The sequence below is a fragment of the Macaca nemestrina genome, chromosome 12 (assembly GCF_043159975.1).
Source record: "Macaca nemestrina isolate mMacNem1 chromosome 12, mMacNem.hap1, whole genome shotgun sequence".
Classification (NCBI taxonomy): domain Eukaryota; kingdom Metazoa; phylum Chordata; class Mammalia; order Primates; family Cercopithecidae; genus Macaca; species Macaca nemestrina.
The window spans coordinates 133,617,109-133,640,019 of NC_092136.1; the positions used below are offsets into that span (position 1 = coordinate 133,617,109).

Sequence of the window (22,911 nt, forward strand, 5' to 3'; positions counted from 1 at the left end):
TCGGTGGGCGCCCACTGCCCGGCGGCAGCGGCAGAGCCAGGCAGCGCCGCGGCGGCCGAGCGCGCTCGCGCATAGGGCCCTCTGGCCTTCCTTACCTAGGGCAGCCCGCGCCCCGGTGCGAGGGAGCGGTCCTTACCGAGACCCGCCCGGCCCGGCGGTGCAATGAGCTTCTTCGGCTTCGGGCAGAGCGTGGAGGTGGAAATCCTTCTGAACGATGCGGAGAGTAGGAAGCGGGCCGAGCACAAGACGGAGGACGGGAAGAAGGAGAAATATTTCCTCTTCTACGACGGGGAGACTGTCTCCGGGAAGGTGAGCCTTGCCCTCAAGAACCCCAACAAGCGGCTGGAGCACCAGGGCATCAAAATCGAGTTCATCGGGCAGATCGGTGAGTCGACCCCGGGGACCCCGTCCCCCAGCGCCGACAGCCGGCCGGGGAGCAGGGTGATTCAGGGCCCGGCTCCGGCGAGGCCTGTCACAGTCGCTTGTCAACTGCAGTCTGAGGCCTGGGGTTCAGCTACAAGTCCCGCCCGTGGGCGACTCCCCCTGCGTTGCTGTCCTCCTGCCAAAGGTGACAGCGCGCTGCCAGGGAGATGGGGACGGTGAGGGCGGGAGGAAGCACCCTGCTGTGCCTCGTGGGATGGGTGCCTTGCCTATGGGTTCTCCCCATTGTCTCCAGCGTGCACTTGGCTTTGCTTCTTGTCCCCAGGATCTGAGTGAGGTGCTCTGGCCATAGCCTGCAGGTGGGTTTGTTAGGGGGAGACCACTCTGCCAATACTGGCTCTCCCATCACCCGGTCATCTGCAACTGCCAGACGGAAAGTGAGGCTGGTGAGGCTGGTCCACCGAGCCCCACTTCCCGGCGCCCCCACCAACCCGTTTTTCTCTTCAGATGTGGTGTGTGAGAGCTAACCAGTTCTCTCTTACCTCACCTCAACCCTGAACTACCTATGCTTGTACATGTTTCCAGAAAGAAGACCCGTAATCTTCAGTCTAAATCTGACTACCTAGGCTGCGTTTCTTAGACTTCTTTATTAGAATGCGAGTTTTCAGTTACCACATTTTCTCTTTAAAGACAAAGAAATGGTGTTTCCAAAAACCACAATTAAGTGATCAGAGTTTCTCAATGCTTTAAATATGATTATTAGTCATTAGAACTAGACAGCGCCAGACACAGTGGCTGATGCCTGCAATCCCAGCATTTTGGAAGGCTGAAGTGGGAGGATTGCTTGAGGCCAGGAGTTGGAGACCAGCCTGGGCAATATAGCAAGACCTGTCTCTACCCCCAAAAAAATTTTCCTAGTTAGCTGGGCTTGGTGGCATACCTGTAGTCCTAGCTTCTCGGGAGGCTAAGATGGGAGGATTGCTTGAACCCAGGAGTTGCAGGCAGCAGTGAGCTGTAATGACACCACAGCACTCCAGCCTGGGTGACAACCAGCAAGACCCTGTCTCAAAAAAATAAACAAATAAACAAATAAGAACTAGACAGTAAAAGGCAGTAATAGTAAAGGGATTTGGGGAGCTCCCAGTCAAGACTGGGTTATCTCCAATTCTAAGCCTTATTTAGACTCTTGTGTATTATTAAAATGCGTGGGTACTTTTAAAATACGTGTTTTTGTCATTAGGTTAGGAGTAGAATCACAGTAAATACTCTGTGAGCTACACAGCTCTGGTAGAGAATCCATACCTATACCACACACTGCATGCATAACTGTTTTTAGAGACTTCCTTGGGGAATCTTTGTTAAACTCTCTCTCATATCCTGAGAGTTTAGCAAAGAATTTGCCGTCTCCTTTTCAGAGTCAGGAAACACTGAGACACAGGTAGGGGAAACCCTGGGAAAAGGAGGCCTTGTGGCCTGGCTCTTGCATTCACTGCTCAGCCTCAAGCATTTTGCCTCTGGTGTTTAAGAACATGAAATCGGGTTGAAGACTGACTGATCCTATAGGAAGCTCTTTGTCGTCATTTTAAAGCCAGAATATGAAAGGCCTGTTAGTGTACCAGAAAAGGGGCTGAAGGGTGAGTTCCATGCCTTCTGCTTTCCTGCTTCAGGGTCCAGTGGTGGGGTAGATGGCAAGGTTCCTCAGCAGCAGCACTGTGATGTCTGGCGTCGTTTGGCACGTTGTCCTCGATGTTTAGCAGCATTCCTAGCCTCTACTGAGGAGACAACCGTAGCATCCCCGACTCGTGACCACAGAAATGTCTTGAGATACTGCTTTATATCCCCTGGAGGGTAAAATCATCTCTAATAAAGAACCCTGGGATAAACAGGATGAGTCCGAAGCATATTATGCTAAGCATAGTAACTAGTCGAGAAATCCTTGCCTACTGAGAAAGGGTATTTTTTAGTAGCAGTTTTAAAGTTATTGCATTGATTCTTTGGCTCCATAATAATAGTGTTGACAAGCATGTTTAATCTGTGTCTACACCATCACTCCCAGGTGGTGGTACCTTGCCAGTATGTGAAAGATAATCCAGAATGTCTTCTGCCCCAGACAGTGTGAAATGAGCTGTTCTACGAATGGTGTCAAGGCCTTCCTCTGGTCTAAATGAAAGGGAGTTGAAGAAGCTGCTTGCTGTGCCTGCCCCACCTGATTTCTTGTCTAACTCCTTACTCCCGAGACATCCATCATCCCTGCTGAATTTTCTCAGAACCTTTTGTTGCTTCCACTGGTAACTGTTCCTGGGCCCTTGGGCACCCTGGGTTGAAGTGACCATGAGACTTTGGGGGAATTTAGCCACTCTCTGGGCCTCGGCTTTCTCAGCTGTCAAGCAAGGAAAATAAAATCACTTGGTGAGAATGTTGGGCATGCCAGGGGATCATGCATGACCCTTGTAGAGGGTTCCTTTATAAAATTATGGTAGTCGATGTAGTAAAATGTTTCCATTTCACAAATTGAGTTATCACTCACTGGCTTGCTGCTCTTCCTCCTATACCTGTTTTACCTGAATAAGATCGCCCTGTCTACTGATAGGGAGTGCATGTTTCAACCCTTTGCCTTAAATCTCTTACTTTGACCACATGGGCCAGTCTCAGTTGGTATTGTAGATGGAACCAATCCCAGCTTTGTGCTGAAGTATATTGTTCACGCACAATTATCCATGGTTACATAAGGGCGTGGAAATAGAATAACACAGAATGATGGACAATATGTTTCTTCTTGTTTGGCTTTGGAATGTATTTCTTGATCAAGAACAAGGCATTAGAATAACCTTTGTAGTTCTATTTGATGTAAAAGGGAGTTTGTGTTCCTAAATGCACACATTGACAGGGAGTAAAGATGTACCAGGCTATTTGGAAGCACAGAGTGACTTTTCTTAGACTCTTATATTCCTCTTCTTATCTTTCTGGTTCCCCGAAAGAAGCATGTTGTGAAGTATTTGTGTCATACACCTATGTCAGTCATTGTGAACTGAACTTGGGGCACCAGAGCAAGGCTAGTGAGTGAGTTTGCTGAAGTTGCGGTTGTGTGGTTTTCTCCTTCATTGCATTCTTTGATTACGTGTGAAATGGGTGGAACTTCAGTCTGTTCTGAGGTCTGGCTGGCGGGGGTGGCATATGGCAGTAATCAAGTTGATAGCACTGAGCTCTGTCCCTCTTCCTTGTTGATTTGGAGGCAGGCAGGCAGAGGTGTCACTTTTATCCTATCACTTGCTGTGGCAGTCTCATCTGTACCGATGACTTATTTTCTTTATTTTATATTTAAAACCATTTTTGAGACACGGTCTCACTCCATCACCCAGGCTAGAGTACAGTGCCATGATCACGGCTCACTGCAGCCTCAACCTCCTGGGCTCAAGCAATCCTCCCATCTCTGCCTCCCAAGTAGCCGAGACTACAGGTGCATGCCACCACACCCAGCTAAGTTTTTAAATTTTATGTAGAGACAGTGTCTTTCTTTATTGCCCAGGCTGATCTGGAACTCAAGCGATCCTCCTGCCTTGGCCTCCCAGAGTGCTGGGATTACATACATGAGTCACCGTGCTGAGCCCCATGAATTATATTCTGATGACTCCCAGACTGTTTCTTTGTCCTGACCCGACCTCTCTTCCGAGTTTCACACGTCTTTCCAGCTGTCTGCTAGACATGTCCCCTGGGATACCCCACAGGTGCCTCAGAAACACATGCAAACACAGACCCCTCTCTCTGCCTCTGTCCCAGCCACAGCCCTACTGCTTCTCCTTTTCTCCCATTTCGGCCTATGTCACCTGGGATCATTTAGCCTCAGAAATCTAGAAGTCATTTTGAAGTATTGGCTTCTCCTCCCACACATGCAGTTGGCTGCTAAGTTTTGGCCTTCTCTGCTAGCTCTGCAGTATATCTCAAACCAGCGGTCTCCTCTCTATTCTCAATGCCACTGCCTTTTGTTTTCTGTATGTAGCAGCTTCCTAACTGGTCTTCCTGCCTTTGTCTTCCTCCCCTTTCAGGTCATTTTCTGTGAGGATGAAGTTTCTTAAAGGCAGTTCTATCATTGTCAGTCCTTTCTTAAAATTCTTCTCGCCTCCCTATTGGTTAATGGGGGAAAGTATATCCACATCCCTCCTGCTCTGGCCCTGCCTCTCTTTCCAGTGTTGTCTCCCCCTAGCCCTTCACTCTCACCACTTGTAGGTTCCAGAAACTATCCTTTTCTTCTAGAATCTTGGTATTTTCCCTTTGTGTAGTAACATCTTTCTGCAAGATATAACTAACCTTCCACGCAAGCTCTTACTCCTTCAAAGCTAACATCACATCCATCAGAACGTCTTCTCCGACTTCCCCAGGCCGACTTAAGTGCTTCCTCCACTGTTCTTCCAGAGGCCTCATTAATACCTCTTTTCAAGCAGGGTATGACAAGGTTGCGACTTTTTTTTCAACTTGTCTGTCTTTCTTACTAATTTCTGAGCACCTGAGATCCAGGGACTGCCTTCAGCCCATAGTTAGTGCAGTGGCTAGCACGTAGAAGCTGCCTAGTAAATATTTGTCAAATGGATATATTGGTTAGATCTAAGAATTTACAAAAACTATTCTTTGTTTTTTGTTTTTTTTCCCTCATCTCTTCCCAGATAAGCAACAGTTATTTTAATGAAAGAAAGACAGAATTCAGGTTTGCTCTGGTGGTTGAGCGGCTGAGCTTCCTGCCTTTGTTACGGAGGAGGCACTGATGAGCAACATGTAGCTGTCCATCAAGGCCACTCAGAACTCGGTGACTCCCCAGCTGGCGTGTCCCCACTGGGGCTGCATCCTCACTGGGGGAACTGGGATAAGGAAGCATTAAAGCTGATGTCAGTTTACCTGCCTTTACATCTTTCTCTCCGCACACTCTGCTGTGCCAAGTTGAAACTGATTTCCCCTTGCATGTGAGAACGTGGTTGTCAGACATCTGGTCCATTTGGTCCTGCATCACTGCTCAGATATGGCAGTTTGAGCATTGCCCCCTGAGACTGTAAGACCTTATTCATTCCCTTATGTGGTGGACGTTTTTCTGTAATCCTCTGCAAGTTGTTGAGCCACACTGGGATCCTTCCTGTGCCTAGGACACTTCTCCAGTGGCTTGGTCTGTGTTCTCACAGTGCCAGCAAATGTGGTGAGAGCATCTCTCGGGTCAGGCCCATAGGATAGAAAGGTCTAAGACCTAGTCACCCTAATGGCCCACGGTTTTAGAAAGATGCAGTAGTCTATGAGGATCACTGCAAGGAAAAGCTGTACTTGTGAGAAGAAGAGACCACTGTTGAGCTGGAATCCTTTGGGGAGCACCGGTGAAGGTTAGAAAGCAGACCTGGGCCGCCTTGGAGACTAATGGGGTTAAATAAACCAAACGTAATTCGAAGGTCAGACATGCGGAGGAGGGCAGACAGGAACATCCCTGTACTCCAAAGCCAACAGACATCATCTGGATTTTTTTTTTTAAGGTTCAAGCCTATACTTTTGAAAACTCCAGGGGATTTCTGTGTTTTAATTCATTAGCCCTTGAAACACTAAGTAAAAGGCACATTAAGATGAGATGGATTGATTCTGGCCTCCTTAACAAGCTGCTGGTGGGACTGGAGCAGAGCTGTGGCTGGCAAGGTGTGGGCCGCCCAGAGGTGCCAGTGCTTGCAGGTTTCCCAGGGTTGGCAGACAGGAGTAGGGTGTGGCAAGCACGAATCCCGACAGTGACCAGCCAGCAGACAGTGGCTGGGAGGGTCCGATGGAGAGGAGGCTCTTTGGAGGGTTTTGTTTTGTTGTTGAGATGGAGTCTTGCTCTGTCGCCCAGGCTAGAGTGCAGTGGCGCATTCTCAGCTCACCGCAACGTCCGCCTCCCGGATTCAAGCGATTCTCCTGCCTCAACCTCCTGAGTAGCTGGGATTACGGACGCCCACCACCGCGTCTGGCTAATTTGTGTATTTTTAGTAGTGACAGGGTTTCACCATCTTGGCCAGGCTGGTCTCAATCCTGACCTCATTATCCACCTGCCTTGGCCTCCCAAAGTGCTGGGATTACAGGCATGAGCCACTACGCCTGGTCTTTGGAGGTCTTTTTACGCTTTGCTGACTTACGTTTCTTCTAAAACTGCACAAGGCCTAGACTAAACATGGCCTCATCCAAGCAGCAAAGCTCAGGGCAGCTGTCATGAGTTACCTGTGATGCAAAGCTGGCTCCGTTTCCTTCCAGAATGGCAAATTCACTTCTCAACTGTTGGTGGCAAGTTTCACCATGAAAACATCCTGAGTACAAAAGTTATTTCCTCCTGTTGGACTGAGAAGGAAACCAAAGACAGGATAGTTATCTTAACCAAAAACTTACTCAGTTCCTACTTCTAGCCTGACACATCTGATCTCTGAGGACTGGTGGTTGGGAAGAATGAAAGATGACTTGTGGTTGCTTCTTTGGGATGGAATAGAGGCTATTTACAGTCTCTTTAGGGCCCAGACCTCTTGTGAGAACAGCCTTGGATATTTGATTTAATTTTTGCAAGAGGAAACCAAACTTTCTGGCAAATAGGAAGCACCGCTGTGTCTGCCCCTTTGCCCCACAGTGTTTGCAGACATATTGCAGACGGCTTATAAAGGACAGATTTAGAAGGCTGGGCCAGCCCTGCTCTGACTGCACACTGACCACTCTTCCATGACATTTGATGTCAGAGCTGATATGAATGTGTGTCCCGGAGGAAAGGCACTAGGGAGAACATGATGCTATGCAAGGAATGACTTCTTCTGCTCCAGGTCCCCTGCTGGGGCCGGAGGAACCTTCTGCACTGTTGCTGGGCTCCACAATGCTGGCAGCCTGAGTGCTCTCTATGCCTGCTCTGTTTTGTTTATTTCTGATGTTGCCTTTGGGCTATGTGATCACATTTGTGTATTTTTCCATCCTTTTCTTCTCCTCTTCCTCTTGACTCTGACCACTGATTCTGGACATTGGGACCTTGCTCTGCCTGCTTCTGTCCCCTGAAACTATGGCCAGAATCTAGTACTTAGAAACTGAGATACCAGGTTCCCAAGTCAAGGTTTCGGTTTCCACGTGGAAGCCAACACCGTCAACCAGGACTCATGCAACCAGAGTAAGCAGAGGAGTCCCCGTCCCTGGGGCTGGCCGCAGCTCCGCTTCCACCTGTTGTGCACTTCTGACTTTTATTGGGGGGCACAATTACTGGATTGCTCACTTTCCCCCCATAGTTTGGAACTGCCACCTCCCACTCTGATGCTTTGTGGATTATCACTCACTAACCAGAATGCTGCCTACTGTGGAAACCACTGAGTGTTTGGAAGGGAAGGTCATTGTTTGTAATAAAAGACTGTGGCTGATTGTAGTTACACGGGAAGTCAGCCACAAGCCACAGGCGCACAATACATAGTGAATTCATACAGAATTGTCATCACTAGTGTGGGATCCCACAGACTCCAATCTGTGGACTTGCCTTGTCCTCCCCAAGCAGCAAACAACAGAGGCAGTGAGTGTGCTCTGCCTGCTCTGTGTTCCCGATTCACCTGCCCTGCTGCAAGTTGCAGTCTAGCGCGGGACTCGAATACAGAACCCTTGAGGCGTGGTGGCTTGAACTGTAATGTTGCCATGCATAGCCACAGGCAATATTAAGAGCTTACCTCGGCCGGGCACGGTGGCTCACGCCTGTAATCCCAGCACTTTGGGAGGCCTAGGCGGGCAGATCACGAGGTCAGGAGAACAAGACCATCCTGGCTAACACGGTGAAACCCCGTCTTACTAAAAATACAGAAAAATTAGCTGGACCTGGTGGCGAGTCAGCCCGTCAGTCTCAGCTATTTGGGAGGCTGAGGCAGGAGAATTGCTTGAACCCAGGAGGCGGGGGTTGCAGTGAGTCGAGATCACGCTACTGCACTCCAGCCTGGGCGACAGAGCAAGACTCTGTCTCAAAAAACAAACAAAACAAAGCTCACTTCTGCAGGGCCAGGTTCACTTCTGCAGGCCCACCAGGGAGCTGGGGATGTGGGCCTTATCTTTAAAGGGCCTGCAGTCCAAAGTGGGAGTGGGGGAGACCAGTATATAGCAAAACTTCAATAGAATATAAGCAAACATAAAATAATATAGGACAAATGGGTGGCATGAACTTATCATCGACAAATACCAGAACTGTTTCCCGAAGAGGATAAATTTAGAGCAATGCTTCTCCAAGTGTGGTAGCAGCAGTCCTGGGGAGCTTATTAGAAATGTCAGTTCTCAGGCCCCACCTCAGACCCCTGAATCAGAAACACTAGGGTGGGTCCCAGCGATCTGTGTGCTAACCAGCCCTCTCAGTGACTCTGATGCACACTGAAGTTTGACACTCCCTGATTTCAGTGGAGGGAATCACATGAAAGTGTCCATGTTCGATTGGCCACATGCCTTCCTTTTGGAGTAATAACAGCAGCTAGTAATGTGGTTTCTGGGTGTTTGCTGTGTACTAGGTACTGTTCTAAGTCTTCTACCTATATCACCCCTGCTACTTCACACAGAGCCTTGTGAAGTAGGTTGTGTCATGACCTGCATTATAGCAGCTGATAGAAATAGATGCAGTCTAGAAGGAGACCTGCTCTAGTCTCAGCTCTGCAGCCAGCTCTGCAACTCCAGGCCAGTCAGTTAACCATGCTGTACCTGGGTTTCCATCATTTTTAAATTGGGGTGATAAGACCTGTCTTAGCCGTCTCAGAAGATTTTTATTATAAGGATGATATGATTAAATAGCTATGTCCTTTCAGAAGTTGGAAGTGTTAAATGCTGTTTAAAGAAGTGTGGCATTTCTTATATTGGCTTCCATGACTTGTCCCTTATTAAAGATGGTGTCCAAGTGTCTTGGAGCAGGATTATTTTGGGTTCCTTTTCTGCCACGGGACTTCACTATGTAAGACAGAAGAGCCTTTGGAGAAGAAGGAGGGAGTGAAAGAGCAAAGGTCAAAGAAACAAAGCTAGAAGGGGTCTGTTCTGCAGGGAGGTCCTTCCGAAAAGCGATGCCTCCAAACCAGAGCCCCCTTACTTAGCCCGGCGTAGCTCAGGGCCTGATAAAGAAGGGCATTGCTCTGTCTCACCAGAACTCTACTACGATCGCGGGAACCACCATGAATTTGTGTCCCTGGTGAAGGACCTGGCCCGGCCTGGAGAGATCACCCAGTCGCAGGCCTTCGACTTTGAATTTACCCACGTGGAGAAGCCGTATGAGTCCTACACGGGGCAGAATGTGAAGCTACGGTAAGTTATGTCTGCTGGTTCCCCACCGTGCCCTAGAACCTGCCCCCTGTGGACGAGGACCTGAGGCTGTTCCTTCACAGGGGTCCTGAGAAGGAAGAGTGTTGTGAGCTGGAGCGTGCTGGTAAACCATTAACCGTGGGCCTTCTAGGAGGAAAGTGCCCCTAGTCTGTAGCATGTGTCAGTTTCTGTAGTGTAAGTAGCCCCACCGCGGCCAACTTGAAGCTACCTAACGTTCCTAAAGGTAGAGGTGGGAGAGATGTGCTGTTATCATCGTCCGGAGACTCATGCCCTCAAGAGCAGAGAGTGTTGTAAAGGGCCGGAAAATAGGAAGTGATGAGATTTTAGCATGTCTTACCTTTGTGTTTAATAGGACTCATTTAATTGTGAGTTTACATAATTTAAATTTAAATAATTGCTGTGTTTAACAGCCAGCTCATAAAATTTCTGAAAGTTCGGCAGTCAGCCACCCCCAGCACACTCCTGCTGGCTGGGTGTCGGGAGATCCTGACCTGCTGTCCAGCTCTGCCACACAGCTGCAGTGTCATCTTCAGCTCTGTAACTCAGCTTTCTCACTTCAAAAGTGGGCAATAGATTTGGATTCTAATTCTAGATGTCCCCTTCTTTTGGGGTGATAAGAAAATAAAATTCTTAAAATGCTGACACATAGGTTCATGGATTGTTTTCACTGTCACAGTGTTGGAAACTCTGAGAACAGGGACTGATGCCGAGGTCTCTTGGGTGAAAAGAATCCACAGCAGATGTAGACTGTTAGGTGTAACCTTGAGGTTATGTGATCTACTGGGATAAAGCAGTCTCCCGTGTCGCTCTGAACACCTGATTCCAGGTCTCGATACCGTCTCATAAGATCAGCTCGTCTCCTCACCCGAGTACCTGAGTTTAGGATGGTACACACCGCAGGAAGACCTTTAACTTCTTTTCTTTCTCTGTCCTCCCTTCTTGCATCAGAAGAGGGAAGGCTCGTTTTAAATCTTTGCCGAGGTGGTGGCTCACGCCTGTAATCCTGGCACTTCGGCCAGGAATTCAACACCAGCCTGGGCAACATATTGAGACCCCATCTCTACCAGACAAAAATTTTTTTTAATTTTTTTAAAAGAAGAAAACAAATCTTTGCAGAGGGGTGTAAGACTGACGTTACACCCAGTAAAGACAGTGTTTCATAATTGCACCCAGAGAATGCAGCAACAGCGAGGATTATCTACTCATCATTTAAGTTTGACCGAGGGATTTATTATTTAATTTTTTTTTTCTTTTGCAGTCGATTTGTCTTAAGTGTTTGTACGGCAGAAAGAAAGGTGTTGAAAACAGTGCCTTGAAAAATTAAACAGAATTACCACATGATCTAGCGATTCCATTTTGGATCCACTTCTGGATCCAAAAAATGGAAAACAGGATCTTGAACGGATGTTTGTACACCCACATTCACAGCAGCATTATTCACAATAACCAAAAGGTAGAAACAACCCAAATGTCCATCAGTGGGTGAATGGATAAAGGAAATGTGTTTTGTCCATACAGTGGACTATTACATAGCCTTCAAAAGGAAGGACATTCTGTCCTATGCTACAGCGTGGGTGAACCAAAAGGACATTATGCTATGGGAAACAAGCCAGTCACAAAAGGACAAATACTGTCTGATTCTGTATATATGAGGTACCCAGAGCAGTCAAATTCATAGAGACAGAAAGTAGAAAGGTAGAGGCCCAGGGCTGAGGGGAGGAGGAAATGGGGGCTGGTGTTTAATGAGTAGAGTTTCAGTGGTGGAAGGTGGAAAAGTTCTGGAGACCGATGGTGATGTTTGCACAACAATATGAATATCATTAATGCCACTGAACTGTATAATTAAAAATGGTTAAAGTGGTAAATTTTATGTTACGTGTATTTTGCCACAATAAAATAGAAGTGTTAATGTCCAATCATGTGAAGACTTTAGGATTCATGTTGTGAAAGAGAGGAGATAAAGATGGGAAAATTAGTTGAGGTGGGTTTAAAGATATAACTTCCAGATTAAAAGCTTTTTCTTATTACACAGGCAGAGGGAAAACATGAAAAGATTATTGTGGACCTCTTTTTTGTCTTTAGGCAGGGAAAAGGTTATTTTGGAAGATTAGAGTCCATATGTAGCATTTGGTGGATGGGAAAAGTGTAGAGACAAAACTATCAGAAGGCTACTGTGAGGTCCTCAGAGTATGGTTTTGGTGGCTGTAATGGGAAGAGAGAGAAAGTGGCTGTTCTCACAAGAGGTCTGGGCCCTAAAGAGACTGTAAATAGCCTCTATTCCATCCCAAAGAAGCAACCACAAGTCATCTTTCATTCTTCCCAACCACCAGTCCTCAGAGATCAGACGTGTCAGGCTAGAAGTAGGAACTGAGTAAGTTTTTGGTTAAGATAACTATCCTGTCTTAGTTATTACCAAGAGATTACCAGTGAGTGGAGGCATGCAGATGGAGACAGAGGGCTCTCAGGAGGAAGAAATGATCTGGAGATAGGGTGATTCATCCAGCTCTAGAGGGCAGGCTGACGTACTGGCAAAATAGAGAAAGCATAAAAGTTTACCAGACAATTGGAAGTGCAAACCTGGCACTAAGGACAGAGGGGACACTTAGAAATGTGCGGTCAGGACTGATCTGCTCAGAGGTCATAACTGATGTGTTTTTGAAGAAAGGGAGCACAGGGAGAGGAGAACCAGGACACACTGGGGGATGGCAGGAGGAGGAGAGGGGGTGAATCAGGGCAGCGCCCCTGCGGAACCACGGGAAGAGTGTTTCAAGGAAGACGTATTTCACGGGACGCAGAATCAAGGGCTGCTGGATTTGGCACCTGGGAGGCCGTGGGTTACTGACTCGAGGCGAGCGGTTTCTGTTGGGTGGTGGAGACAGAAGCAAGGGGTTGGGAGGAGTGGTTCGTGGAGAAGCCTCAGCCGTTGGTGCAGAGCCTGCCTTGTGACAGTTGTCTCTGAAGAAAGAAAGGGAAAGTATGGTAGGTCAAGAGGGTAAGGCCTGGAGAGGGTTCTTGGGATTGGTGACTTTGGAAACCAATTTTTTCAATCAGCTCAGAGGACAAAACCTTTAGCTAGAGGGAGATTGATGATCTCGGGGAAATCAGAATATGTAGAAGGATCCAGATGCTGGACCAAAGCTTCCACATTAGAAAATCATGTGGGAAGCTTTTCAAAATGCGAATGCCTGTGTCCCTTTCCAGGGCAATCACGTATCAGGTGTGCCCAGGCAGCAGGATTCTTAAAGCTCTCCTTTCCTGATTTCACTGCATCCACATGGAGAGTTCCTGTGATGGAGTGGGGAGGAGAGGTCTTGAGAGGGAGAGGTGCTGTTGGAGAGAGGATGGGTGAAGATGCAGAGACATGTTTAGGCCCTAAGTGAGGAACAAAGCAGAAAAAGGAGCACATTGTAAGCCTTGACTGGGAAGGCCTTCAAATTCTTAGTGGAGTAAAGGTCAGTGTCTTCCCAGACAGCGGGATGGGGAGTCTCGGGAGCCTGAGCAGTTAGAAGAGGGCTAGGAACAGATGTCTTAGGCAGTGTGATGAAGATTACTGAGGTGAACCGAAAGGATCCCCAAGAAGCAGCCAGTGCCACACAGCAGATAGTAGCCGAAATGTGTAGTTGGTCTGGTTAGGATATCTTTATAACTTTATCTGGTAATGCTTGACAGATGGTGGGGATTATCTAAGTTTTATTTAAAAGAAAATACAATTTATTACATTACATTAGATTAGATTAAAATAATGTTTTATGAAGAAGGAAATACAATTAAAGAGCTCCTCCTCATTGAGTGTTAGCACTGGTGCTGGGAATGACAGTGCTGCACTGGCGGGCCACAGAGGGCAGCTTGTTAAACCCTTCAGGACTGCGTCTCTGTCTTCTCTCTCATCCCCTCCACAGCAACGTCCTCCCCCAGGATCCTAGGTTCAGCCAGAGACTTGTTATTCAGCAGACCAGGTCCTCTCTGCCTCTGTTGCGTATAAGGTTTGCTCTTCTGGATTGCCCTTTTCTCCCTCCACACAGCACTGGATCACAGCATCTCAATTAGCCCTTTCCATGTGTTGCCATTTCTCTGTTCGCCCATCTGCCCTCTGTGAACTGTGAGCTTCCCATCAGACTGTATCTTATTCATCCTGTGCTTAGCCCAGTGCTTAGCTCAATAAATGTTTGCAGAATGAATAGCTGACTTAATTTCTCTCTTTCCTAGTCCCCTCTTTTAATTTAAAAAAGGTTTATGGGGACACTTTAAGAAGGTTTATTGATTGAATATTGTTCAGTGAACAAACATGCAAAGATAAAAGTACGGGACAGACTCCTTTGCCTCAAAAACCAGGAGTTAGATAATGAAATAAAACCTGTCCACAAATACGTGGTCAGTAGTGGTAAGGGCCATGAAAGGCCCGAGAATAGCAAGTGATTGGGGTACAAGGCAGAGAAATAACTTTCCCTTACAGCAAGATTCTTGACCTGGGGACGTGGGCTCCATAAAGGGATTTGGGGGAAGGGTCTTTGAACTCCCTAGAATTGTGGTTGAAAAGTTCTCTGTATAGGTACATACGTGTAGCTTTCCCTGGAAGAGGGTCTATAACTTCTTAAAGGGATACAAGGCCCTCAAGGGTTAAGAACCTTTGTACAGGCTTCTCTCAAGTGGGCCAATTTGGTACCTATATCTAGGTAGCATCTAGAGAATGGGAGTGTTTATTCATGACGGTTCCATCTCCTACAGCTATTTCCTTCGAGCTACCATCAGCCGCCGCCTCAATGATGTTGTCAAAGAGATGGACATTGTAGTTCACACACTCAGCACATACCCGGAGCTGAACTCTTCCATCAAGATGGAGGTTGGGATCGAGGACTGTCTGCACATTGAATTTGAGTACAATAAATCCAAGTAAGTGTCTCAGTGCCAAGGTTGTGAAATGATTATTTAAGGAGGTGAAGACGGGACTTGATCCAAATGCAAACTGATGGCTCTCCGTGACTCGACTGCTTGGTGTGGCATGCGGGGGGGAAGACTGTGGGAGCAATCCAGTGAGTGTATGTGGCAGGCTAGCTGCAGCTGGACCGACCACGACGTAAATACTTCATTTACCTAAACTAAACTATATTCAACTAAGGTGGTGTATTTAAGTCAAACATCCTGTGATGCCTCTCAAAGTCAAGCTAAACTAACTTGAGGTTATTTGTTTTGGAATTCTAGCTTCAGCTGTTTCCTGCTACTGATAAGAACAATCTCAGAATACCATTCCATTATCATGTGTTCCCTCCATCTATGTCTTCAGAAATCAAAGCGAGGAAACCAAAGTTTGGCCATGATTTGCTGCTTCCTCCCCGAACTGAAATGAATTGTAGCAAAGAATATTGGATTTTTTTTTTCAAGATGGGGTCTTGCTTTGTCACCCAGCCTGGGGTGCAGTGGCACAGTCATGGCTTACTGCAGCCTTGACCTCCTGGACTCAAGCATTTCTCCCACCTCCACCCCTACAAGTAGCTAGGAGCACAGACATGCACCACCACACCCAGCTAATTTGTGTCCGTGTGTGTGTGTGTGTGTAGATCTAAGGTTTTGTAATGTTTCCCAGGCTGGTCTTGAACTACTGAACTTAAGTGATCTGCCTGCCTTGGCTTCCCAAAGTGCTGGGACTACAGGCATGAGCCACCATGCCCAGCCCTGATGTATTTTTTATAAAGGTCTTAAAATAACTGTATTTTAACTGGCAAGTTGGGAAGATGTGTATCTTGTAAACTGTGTTTACTGTTAAAACATCAAAATAATTGGTTGTAAATAAATCACAAAACTTTCTGACAGCATATTTCAAAAGCATCTTTCTTTTGAATAGGATATGCCTGAAAATGTTTGGAACTCAAATATCCAAAAGTAAAAAGGGTATTCTATTCACAGAGAGCTATAAAAAAAAGCCACAAAGTCGCCAGGCCGCGGTGGCTCACACCTACAATCCCAGCACTTTGGGAGGCCGAGGCGGGTGGATCACGAGGTCAGGAGATTGAGACCATCCTGGCTAACATGGTGAAACCCCGTCTCCACTAAAAAAATACAAAAAAACTTAGCCAGGCGTAGCGGGCACCTGTAGTCCCAGCTACTCGGGAGGCTGAGGCAGGAGAATGGCATGAACCCGGGAGGCAGAGCTCACAGTGAGCCGAGATGGCACCACTGCACTCCAGCCTGGGTGACAGAACGAGACTCCGTCTCAAACAAAACAAAACAAAAGCCACAAAGTTTCTAAGTAGGATTTTCATTGTGGCATCCCCTGGATCCACTGTCATCCGGAGGCTGGGAGCAGTGGGAGCTGCACCAGATGGCTCACCTTTGAAGGGTCTTTTTAAAACTAGGAACACATGTGGTTCTCGAAACAGGGTTGAAGGAATGGTGTATTTTTCTCCCCTGGCAGGCCTGGCACCTAGAGGGCCCCAGGAAAATGACCAGTGTGACCCAGAATTGGCTCTGCCTGGCCTAAGCCCACCAGTGAACAGAGAGTGGGGCAAGGTGGGAGGGAGGCTGATCTGGGCCTGGCATGGGAACAGGCTCTTCCCCTTTCTCCTCACAGCCTCAGGGCTCTGTGGTTCTGCCCAGAAAGGAGCCATCCAAAGTGCCTACCCACTCCTGCCCTGGCCACCTGGTGAAGGCAGAGGCCAGCAGCTGTGCCACCTGTAGGAGCTCAAAGCAGCCACTGGTCAGCAGTGCAGGCCAGACCAAAGCTGGTGTGGAAAAGGTGCTCTAGAGAGGCAGGGATGGGACGCTTCCAGACCACACCTCTCCTCACACAGCGGGCTGCTCTGTGTGCAGTGCCTGATTTCTATGTCAGAGAACCCCGGACTCGGAACCAGGTCCTGTTCTACCACTAAGAAGTTGGGCTGAGGTTAGCAGGTACTAACATTTTCTACCTCGGCTTCTCATCTGTAAAAGGATGGAGGAGTTTGGACCAGGTCAGTGGGTTTCAAACACACAGAAAGTGTGAGGTGGCAGAGGAGCCGGGGTCTTAGACTCTCCGGCCTTCCACTTTTCTTCTATCCACAAGCAGTGTTTTTGTTGTTGTTTTAACTCTCCCTGCTCAAACCTGGAGCAGCTTTTGCTTTCATGTAACATTTAGAATAAAGGAATGTGTGATTTGTAGGAGTTTGAAAACATCTTGAATCCATGGTCTGTAAGCATCACCTGTAAGATGGCACAGGTGTTCTCCTGCTGCTTTTGCAAACTTGCTGAGGCTGTTTGCTCAGGTGTCTGCAATCTTCCTGTAGCCTGTGCACAGAAGGGTGGTGTGAAACAGTGGGGAACACTCCAGCCTGGGGACTAGGATCCTGGGTTTACCACCTTTCTCTACCCCCTACTCACATCCTGGTTATCCAAGAGAAATGATCTCTTTTCTTCCAACTTCTTTTCTTCACCTGTAATACAAGGAGGCTGAATTCTGATGTTTGTGCCAGCATTCTTATCCTGTGAGCTGAGCATCAGGTTTTGAGATTTTACTCTCTCTCTCTCATGCCTGATACAGGCTGTGCACATGTAGACTATTGACTGACCCAAAGAGAAAAGCTTGAGGGTCAGGAAGTGCTACCCAATGTGGTTCAGTTCGTAACAGCTCACAAGGCTGGGCCGGCAGAGCCCAGAAAGCAGGCGCTGATGCGGAGAGTGATTTGCTCTTCTTGCTGTACTGCTGCTGCCTGGCCTGTTGGCCTAGAGCAGACAGAACTGTGTGCTTTGAGCCATCCAGGCCCAGTTCCCAAAAGACATTGTGTGGAGATCAGAGGAACGGAGAGACTGGTCCCTGCACTTGCGGGACTAGACTCTCATAAATTAGGATATCTTTCAAAAACACAAATGTAAAAGGTACTAAAGCAGCTGCATGCTGGGGAGATAGAGCAGATGAACAAACATGAACGGGTACCATGCCGGAGAGACGTCCTTTGCGTGGGATGTGGAAGGGACAGAAGCTACTTTAATCCAAGTGAAGACCACACTGGGAACCCGTTCAGCCACAGCCGTGCGGGCAGTGATGGGTGAGCGTGTCCTGGAACTGGACCTTTAACCAGCACGCTTGGCCGTGGCGTGTGCGCTCTGCTGAAACAGAAAGGTCCGGCCACAGTACCACCATCTTCCTGTACTTTCTGTTCCCCAGATACCACTTGAAAGATGTCATTGTAGGGAAGATATACTTCCTGCTGGTGAGAATCAAAATCAAGCACATGGAGATAGACATCATCAAGCGAGAAACGACGGGTACAGGCCCCAACGTGTACCACGAGAACGACACGATAGCCAAGTACGAGATCATGGACGGGGCACCAGTGCGAGGTGAGACTCCAAGCCCAGGCCTCGGCCACCACAGCCTTTCTCCCATGTCCTGCACAGAATTCTGAAGGGGCTTAGGGGATTACACTGTCGAAGTAAGATGTCCTCTTAACCTGTAACTTATTAATCTCCCAGTTTACACCGTGGGTGCCAATAAGGAAGAAAAGGAAGGCTGAGTATGTAGAACTTCAGTCTACTATCCCATCTTCACCCTGAAAAGTTCCGCTTAGACTTGAATAATATATTGGGCTTGTACTTAAGATCGAACCTCAAGCGTCACTTTGGAAAGTCCAGGTTGAGCAGATGTGGTTTGAACAGGTTTCTACTTCTTCCTGTTGACATTCTGGCATTCTCTGCTGCTCAGGAGCAAGGGATGCCTGGACAGCAGCCGTCTGTGACTCGGTTCTAGCTCCGATTTATTCTCTGAATTCACTTGTCAGGTAGAAAGAGCATTACTAGATACTTCAGCCAACACCACCAGGTGCCCAGATAGCCCTGGAACTTGCTGGAAGCGTCCTCTCCCAGTCCCAGGGAGCTAACGTTACATCTGGGATAGTGGAGCTGGAAGCCCTTTGTCATTTGGGGACCATGATTATCTGGAAGAAGCAATCATTTACATTCTTCATTGGCTCTTTAGCCATTCTTCAGGAATGGTGAAGACTGTCTTCATTTCGAAGTGCGTGGTGCTTCCAGGGTTTTATTTGGCTTATTCCATTTACTCCCACAGGCTGTTCTATGTGGAAGGAGGAGTGCCACAGATTTAGCTGCCTGCAGCTCTGGGGACACTCGGGTGTTACCATGCCAGGCCCTTGGAGGGCTGGGACCAAGCTCTCCTGACACTCTCTGATGTCCCATTTTGTCACTGGCTGTGCAAATAGAGCCAGCTGTCATTTTTCCTGTACAAATGAAATGGGTCACTGAGAATCCATGTAAAACAGCAGATAATTATAAGATGGCTTATATTTAGCTTTAGACCACATTGTAGGTTTGGCCTTTCTTGGTAGAATTACTGCCCTAATTTTGTTGCACTGACACTAGAAAAGGCCTGATGTTAGAGCTGGAAGGGATCTATAGTATCATGCCGTCCGATTCTCTTAATTTTCCACATGAGAAAACGAAGGTCCAGAGGAAGCAGCAGACTTAACTCACAAATCAGAAAAGCAGTTCATGCAGAACTGAGGCCATAGTGAGGACGTTCTGCTTTCCAGACCACCCTGCCACCCTGCCAGTCCACACACGAGGGAGGATGTATTTTGGGGGGTATACACTGAGGATGGAGAAAGATGACATCAGAAGTGCTGGGTGAAATGGTGACTTAACTGGACTTTGACAGCTGCCTTTTGAAAACCCAAAAACTAAACATACTGCATGTAATCACAACATGCTTATACTGATAATACCCCTGTGCTGTTCCCACTCAGCTGCTCTCTGTTTTGGAGGAGACATAAGAAGCTGCAACATGACCTGGAGTGAAATTGGAAAGTCACGTTTTTGTTTCAGCCCCCTGCTGGGCAGCAGAGCGAGCGCACCTTCCCAGAAGGCAGAAGTGCTCCGTGCTGCACTCCAGTGGCATCTCTGCAGGGGTCAGAGTGACCTGGCATAAGGGAGTGTGCGCCACCCTGCCCGCTGTGCATAAGGGAGAGTGCGCCACCCTGCCCGCTGTGCATAAGGGAGAGTGCGCCACCCTGCCCGCTGTGCATAAGGGAGAGTGCGCCACCCTGCCCGCTGTGCATAAGGGAGAGTGCGCCACCCTGCCCGCTGTGCATAAGGGAGAGTGCGCCACCCTGCCCGCTGTGCATAAGGGAGAGTGCGCCACCCTGCCCGCTGTGCATAAGGGAGAGTGCGCCACCCTGCCCGCTGTGCATAAGGGAGAGTGCGCCACCCTGCCCGCTGTGCATAAGGGAGAGTGCGCCACCTTGCCCGCTGTGCATAAGGGAGAGTGCGCCACCTTTTCCTGCCTTCCTCCTGCAGGAGAGTCCATCCCGATCCGGCTCTTCCTGGCAGGGTATGAGCTCACGCCCACCATGCGGGACATCAACAAGAAGTTCTCTGTGCGCTATTACCTCAACCTGGTGCTGATAGACGAGGAGGAGCGGCGCTACTTCAAGCAGCAGGTGAGGGCCAGGCTCTTCCTCCAGGCCCCGATGCCCTTGGGACAGAACAGGAGGCTGTCTTTCCTATGGAAGGTCAGGCTCCATTTTTGCCAAGAGGTGGGAACATCAGGTCGCCCACAATTGCACAACAAGGATGAGGATCCCCACTTGGCATTAGAGTCTGCTTCCTCGGGCCTGCTCCTGCAACCACCTGCCCTTTTGGCCCACACCAGGGACAGGGAGGTGCTGGCAGCTGCTGCCTTTGGTCAGAGAGAAGCAGAGGAGGTCCTTACCCAAGATTCCCCAGGACAAAGCTGGGAGCCTCTGGGAACTTGTCCCTATACCTTCCTCTAAGGTGTCGCGCTGCCCCCTTTCAATTCTGCAGGAAGTGGTGTTGTGGCGGAAGGGTGACATCGTACGGAAGAGCATGTCCCACCAGGCGGCCATCGCCTCACAGCGCTTCGAGGGCACCACCTCCCTGGGTGATGTGCGGACCCCCAGCCAGCTGTCTGACAACAACTGCAGGCAGTAGGCCCCCAGGGCCAAGAAGATGCTGGGCATCCACCCAGCACCCCCATCTACCAATACCAGCGGCTGGGGGCGGGGGCGGACCTTGTGAGGCTCAGTTGACCCGTTACTTGCAACCTGAAAACAAATCATGTTTTTGACTTAAATTCTTTTTTCTGGAGAATCCAGGGGGCTCGGGGTGGGAAGCAGTCTCTCCTTGGGGTTCTGTGGCCGATGTGGGATAGGAGAGGTAGCATCCTGGAAGCCAGCCCCTCTGGGGAACACGAGCCCCTTCCTCGCGGGGCTGCCTTGCGTCTTAGAGGAGGGAGAGCAGAGAACACAGAGCACGCATCCTTGGCTCCTGGCTCTCCAAGCTTCCTGATACAGGATCTGAGCATGTCCCTGGGATTCTGAGCTGCCAACAGGGCCCTGGGTGGTCACCTCTTGTACTCCCCTCTACTGTCCCTGAGGTAGTGGCAGGAGTTGGGCCAGCCCCCACTAAATGGCAGGGGGAAGACTCATGATTGGGAAGCTACCTCTTTGGGAATCTTGGATGTGGTGATCTGAAGTTCCCACAGGCCACCTCCTTCTGGCCACTCACTGCTGGGACCCAGGCACCTCCCTTCTCCATCCTCTCTGGATTGTCAGTAATGTCCTGGAACAGAAGCCTGTGGAATGGCCTTGGGAACAGAGAAGCCCTGGGGTCAGTGTCGTGCATGGATGGCGGCAGTGTTGAACCCAGGAGGCTGAACCCAGCCACCAAGGAAGATCAGTGCATGGCAACTGCCTGCCTTCATGTCGCTCCACTCAGTAACCCCAAGGTCTGGGCTGTTCTAGGTATTACTCCATGTGCCCCAACAAGCCCTTAACAAGAGGGCCTGTTTCCCTTAAGAAGCAATCCCAGGAAGGGGCCTTGATCCCTCCGCCTTGCTGAGAGGGAACCCTCGTCTCTCCTCACCCTCCATTTCATTTCTGGAAATTGAGGTTTAGTTTCGAACCGTTGGCAAGGCTGTTCTTGCTAATGCCCAAGCCCCTTTACCCCTCTCCCTATAGGTTGCACAGGGGAGACCAGGGCCTCGGCAGAAGACTGCTGCCACACTTCCAGATCATTCTGCTTGCCAAATATGTCATCTTCACCAGTTGACTGACCCAAGTTTAGGACCATTGGTATTGTGTGTTTAAAAAAACACATATAAAAAACTCTTGTGAGTATTCTAGTTATGCTAGAGAGGAAAGCACTTCTCCCTCTCTGGCTCTGCGCTGGGGCCTATGGTAGCAAAGTTGTTTAGCGTCCTTTTTCTGCCTCCCCTGGAAATGACAGGCATTACTCTCCTATTGGCCTCCCTTCCCTTTATAGAAAGACCAAGCAGGTCCCACCGGCCAACAGGTACAGTATTTGGTAGTCGGAGTTCTCAGTAATTTGGAAAGTTTAGGAGTTGGTTCCTGTGTCACTTTCAGTTAGTGTGGGAAAGGAAGACCCCTGTTTTCCTGAGATCAGTGCAGTCTCAGGCCTTTGACAGGGCTCATGGATCAGAGCTGAGACTGGAGGGAGAGGCATTTGGGGTAGCCTGGGAGGGTGACTGGGGGCAGCAGAACCAAGGAAGGCAAGGTTGTTTCCCCCATGCTGGGTCCTGTGTTCAGGTGCGACGCACAATCCTCATGGGAACAGGACCACCCATGCGCTGCCCTTGATGATCAAGGTTGGGGCTTAAGTGGGTGAGGGAGGCAGGTTCTGGGCTCCTTGCCTTTTCAGAGCATGAGGTCAGGCTCTGTATGCCTCCGTTTCCTAGCTGATGTTCTAACTAGAAGCGTTTGTCAATTCCTTTGCCTCCCAACTGACAACACACGTTCATTTTCCAACCTTCCTAACATCTTAAACCTTTCTTCTGGGAGAACTAGAAGGTAGAATTTGCTTTGATTCTCTCAGGCGCTGTGCACAAGCCAGGTCTTCTGTTTTCTCTTACTCTACCCACAGTCTTGCCTTCTCTATCCAACTGTGAAAGTGAGGGGAGGCTCCTGTCCCCCTCTCTTAAGGTCCCCAAACCTGGGAGTGCATAGGTACTAAATCAAGCAGTGCAACTTGTAATTAAGCAGCTGCAGTGTTTACATGTTTCTTAATGTGTCATCTTTTCAATGGCTGTACTTTAAAATAAGAACATTTGTTTTAATGGTCTTTCTGATTAAAGGAAGCCCCCGTGGCTTTGGAGGCATTGTGCCCATGGTCCACCAAGCTCTGTGGTCTCTTCCATCTTACACGGTCCCATCTCTGACACTCGGGGAAAGACAAATCCCCGCCCTGATTTCCCTGCATAGTGCCTGTGCTCTCCCTGTATAG

The 22,911-nt window shown here is 48.7% G+C and overlaps 2 protein-coding genes across 2 annotated transcripts in view; one reads left to right on the forward strand and one right to left on the reverse strand.

The window, feature by feature from the left end:
* LOC105476153 (non-SMC condensin II complex subunit D3) overlaps positions 1-271 on the reverse strand; it is a 72,321-nt gene extending 72,050 nt beyond the window's left edge. The window contains exon 1 of the mRNA XM_071075860.1: positions 137-271. The gene's annotated coding sequence lies outside the window, so the exon portion shown is untranslated. The remainder of the gene's footprint in view (positions 1-136) is intronic.
* Positions 163-22,139, forward strand: LOC105476155 (VPS26 retromer complex component B). The gene is made up of 6 exons (XM_011731821.2): positions 163-385; positions 9,495-9,651; positions 14,395-14,559; positions 17,804-17,979; positions 19,948-20,090; positions 20,455-22,139. Exons 1-6 carry the CDS (start codon positions 163-165, stop codon positions 20,599-20,601), a joined length of 1,011 nt encoding a protein of 336 aa, XP_011730123.1. The 3' UTR covers positions 20,602-22,139.
* The last annotated feature ends 772 nt before the right edge of the window (positions 22,140-22,911 follow it).

Excerpts from the sequence above, each read along its gene's own strand:
- LOC105476155 (XM_011731821.2), top strand. The coding sequence starts at position 163 with ATGAGCTTCTTCGGCTTCGGGCAGAGCGTGGAGGTGGAAATCCTTCTG. Across the intron at positions 14,560-17,803 it reads TTTGAGTACAATAAATCCAA|ATACCACTTGAAAGATGTCA; the intron begins GTAAGTGTCTCA and ends TCTGTTCCCCAG. Across the intron at positions 17,980-19,947 it reads GGACGGGGCACCAGTGCGAG|GAGAGTCCATCCCGATCCGG; the intron begins GTGAGACTCCAA and ends TTCCTCCTGCAG.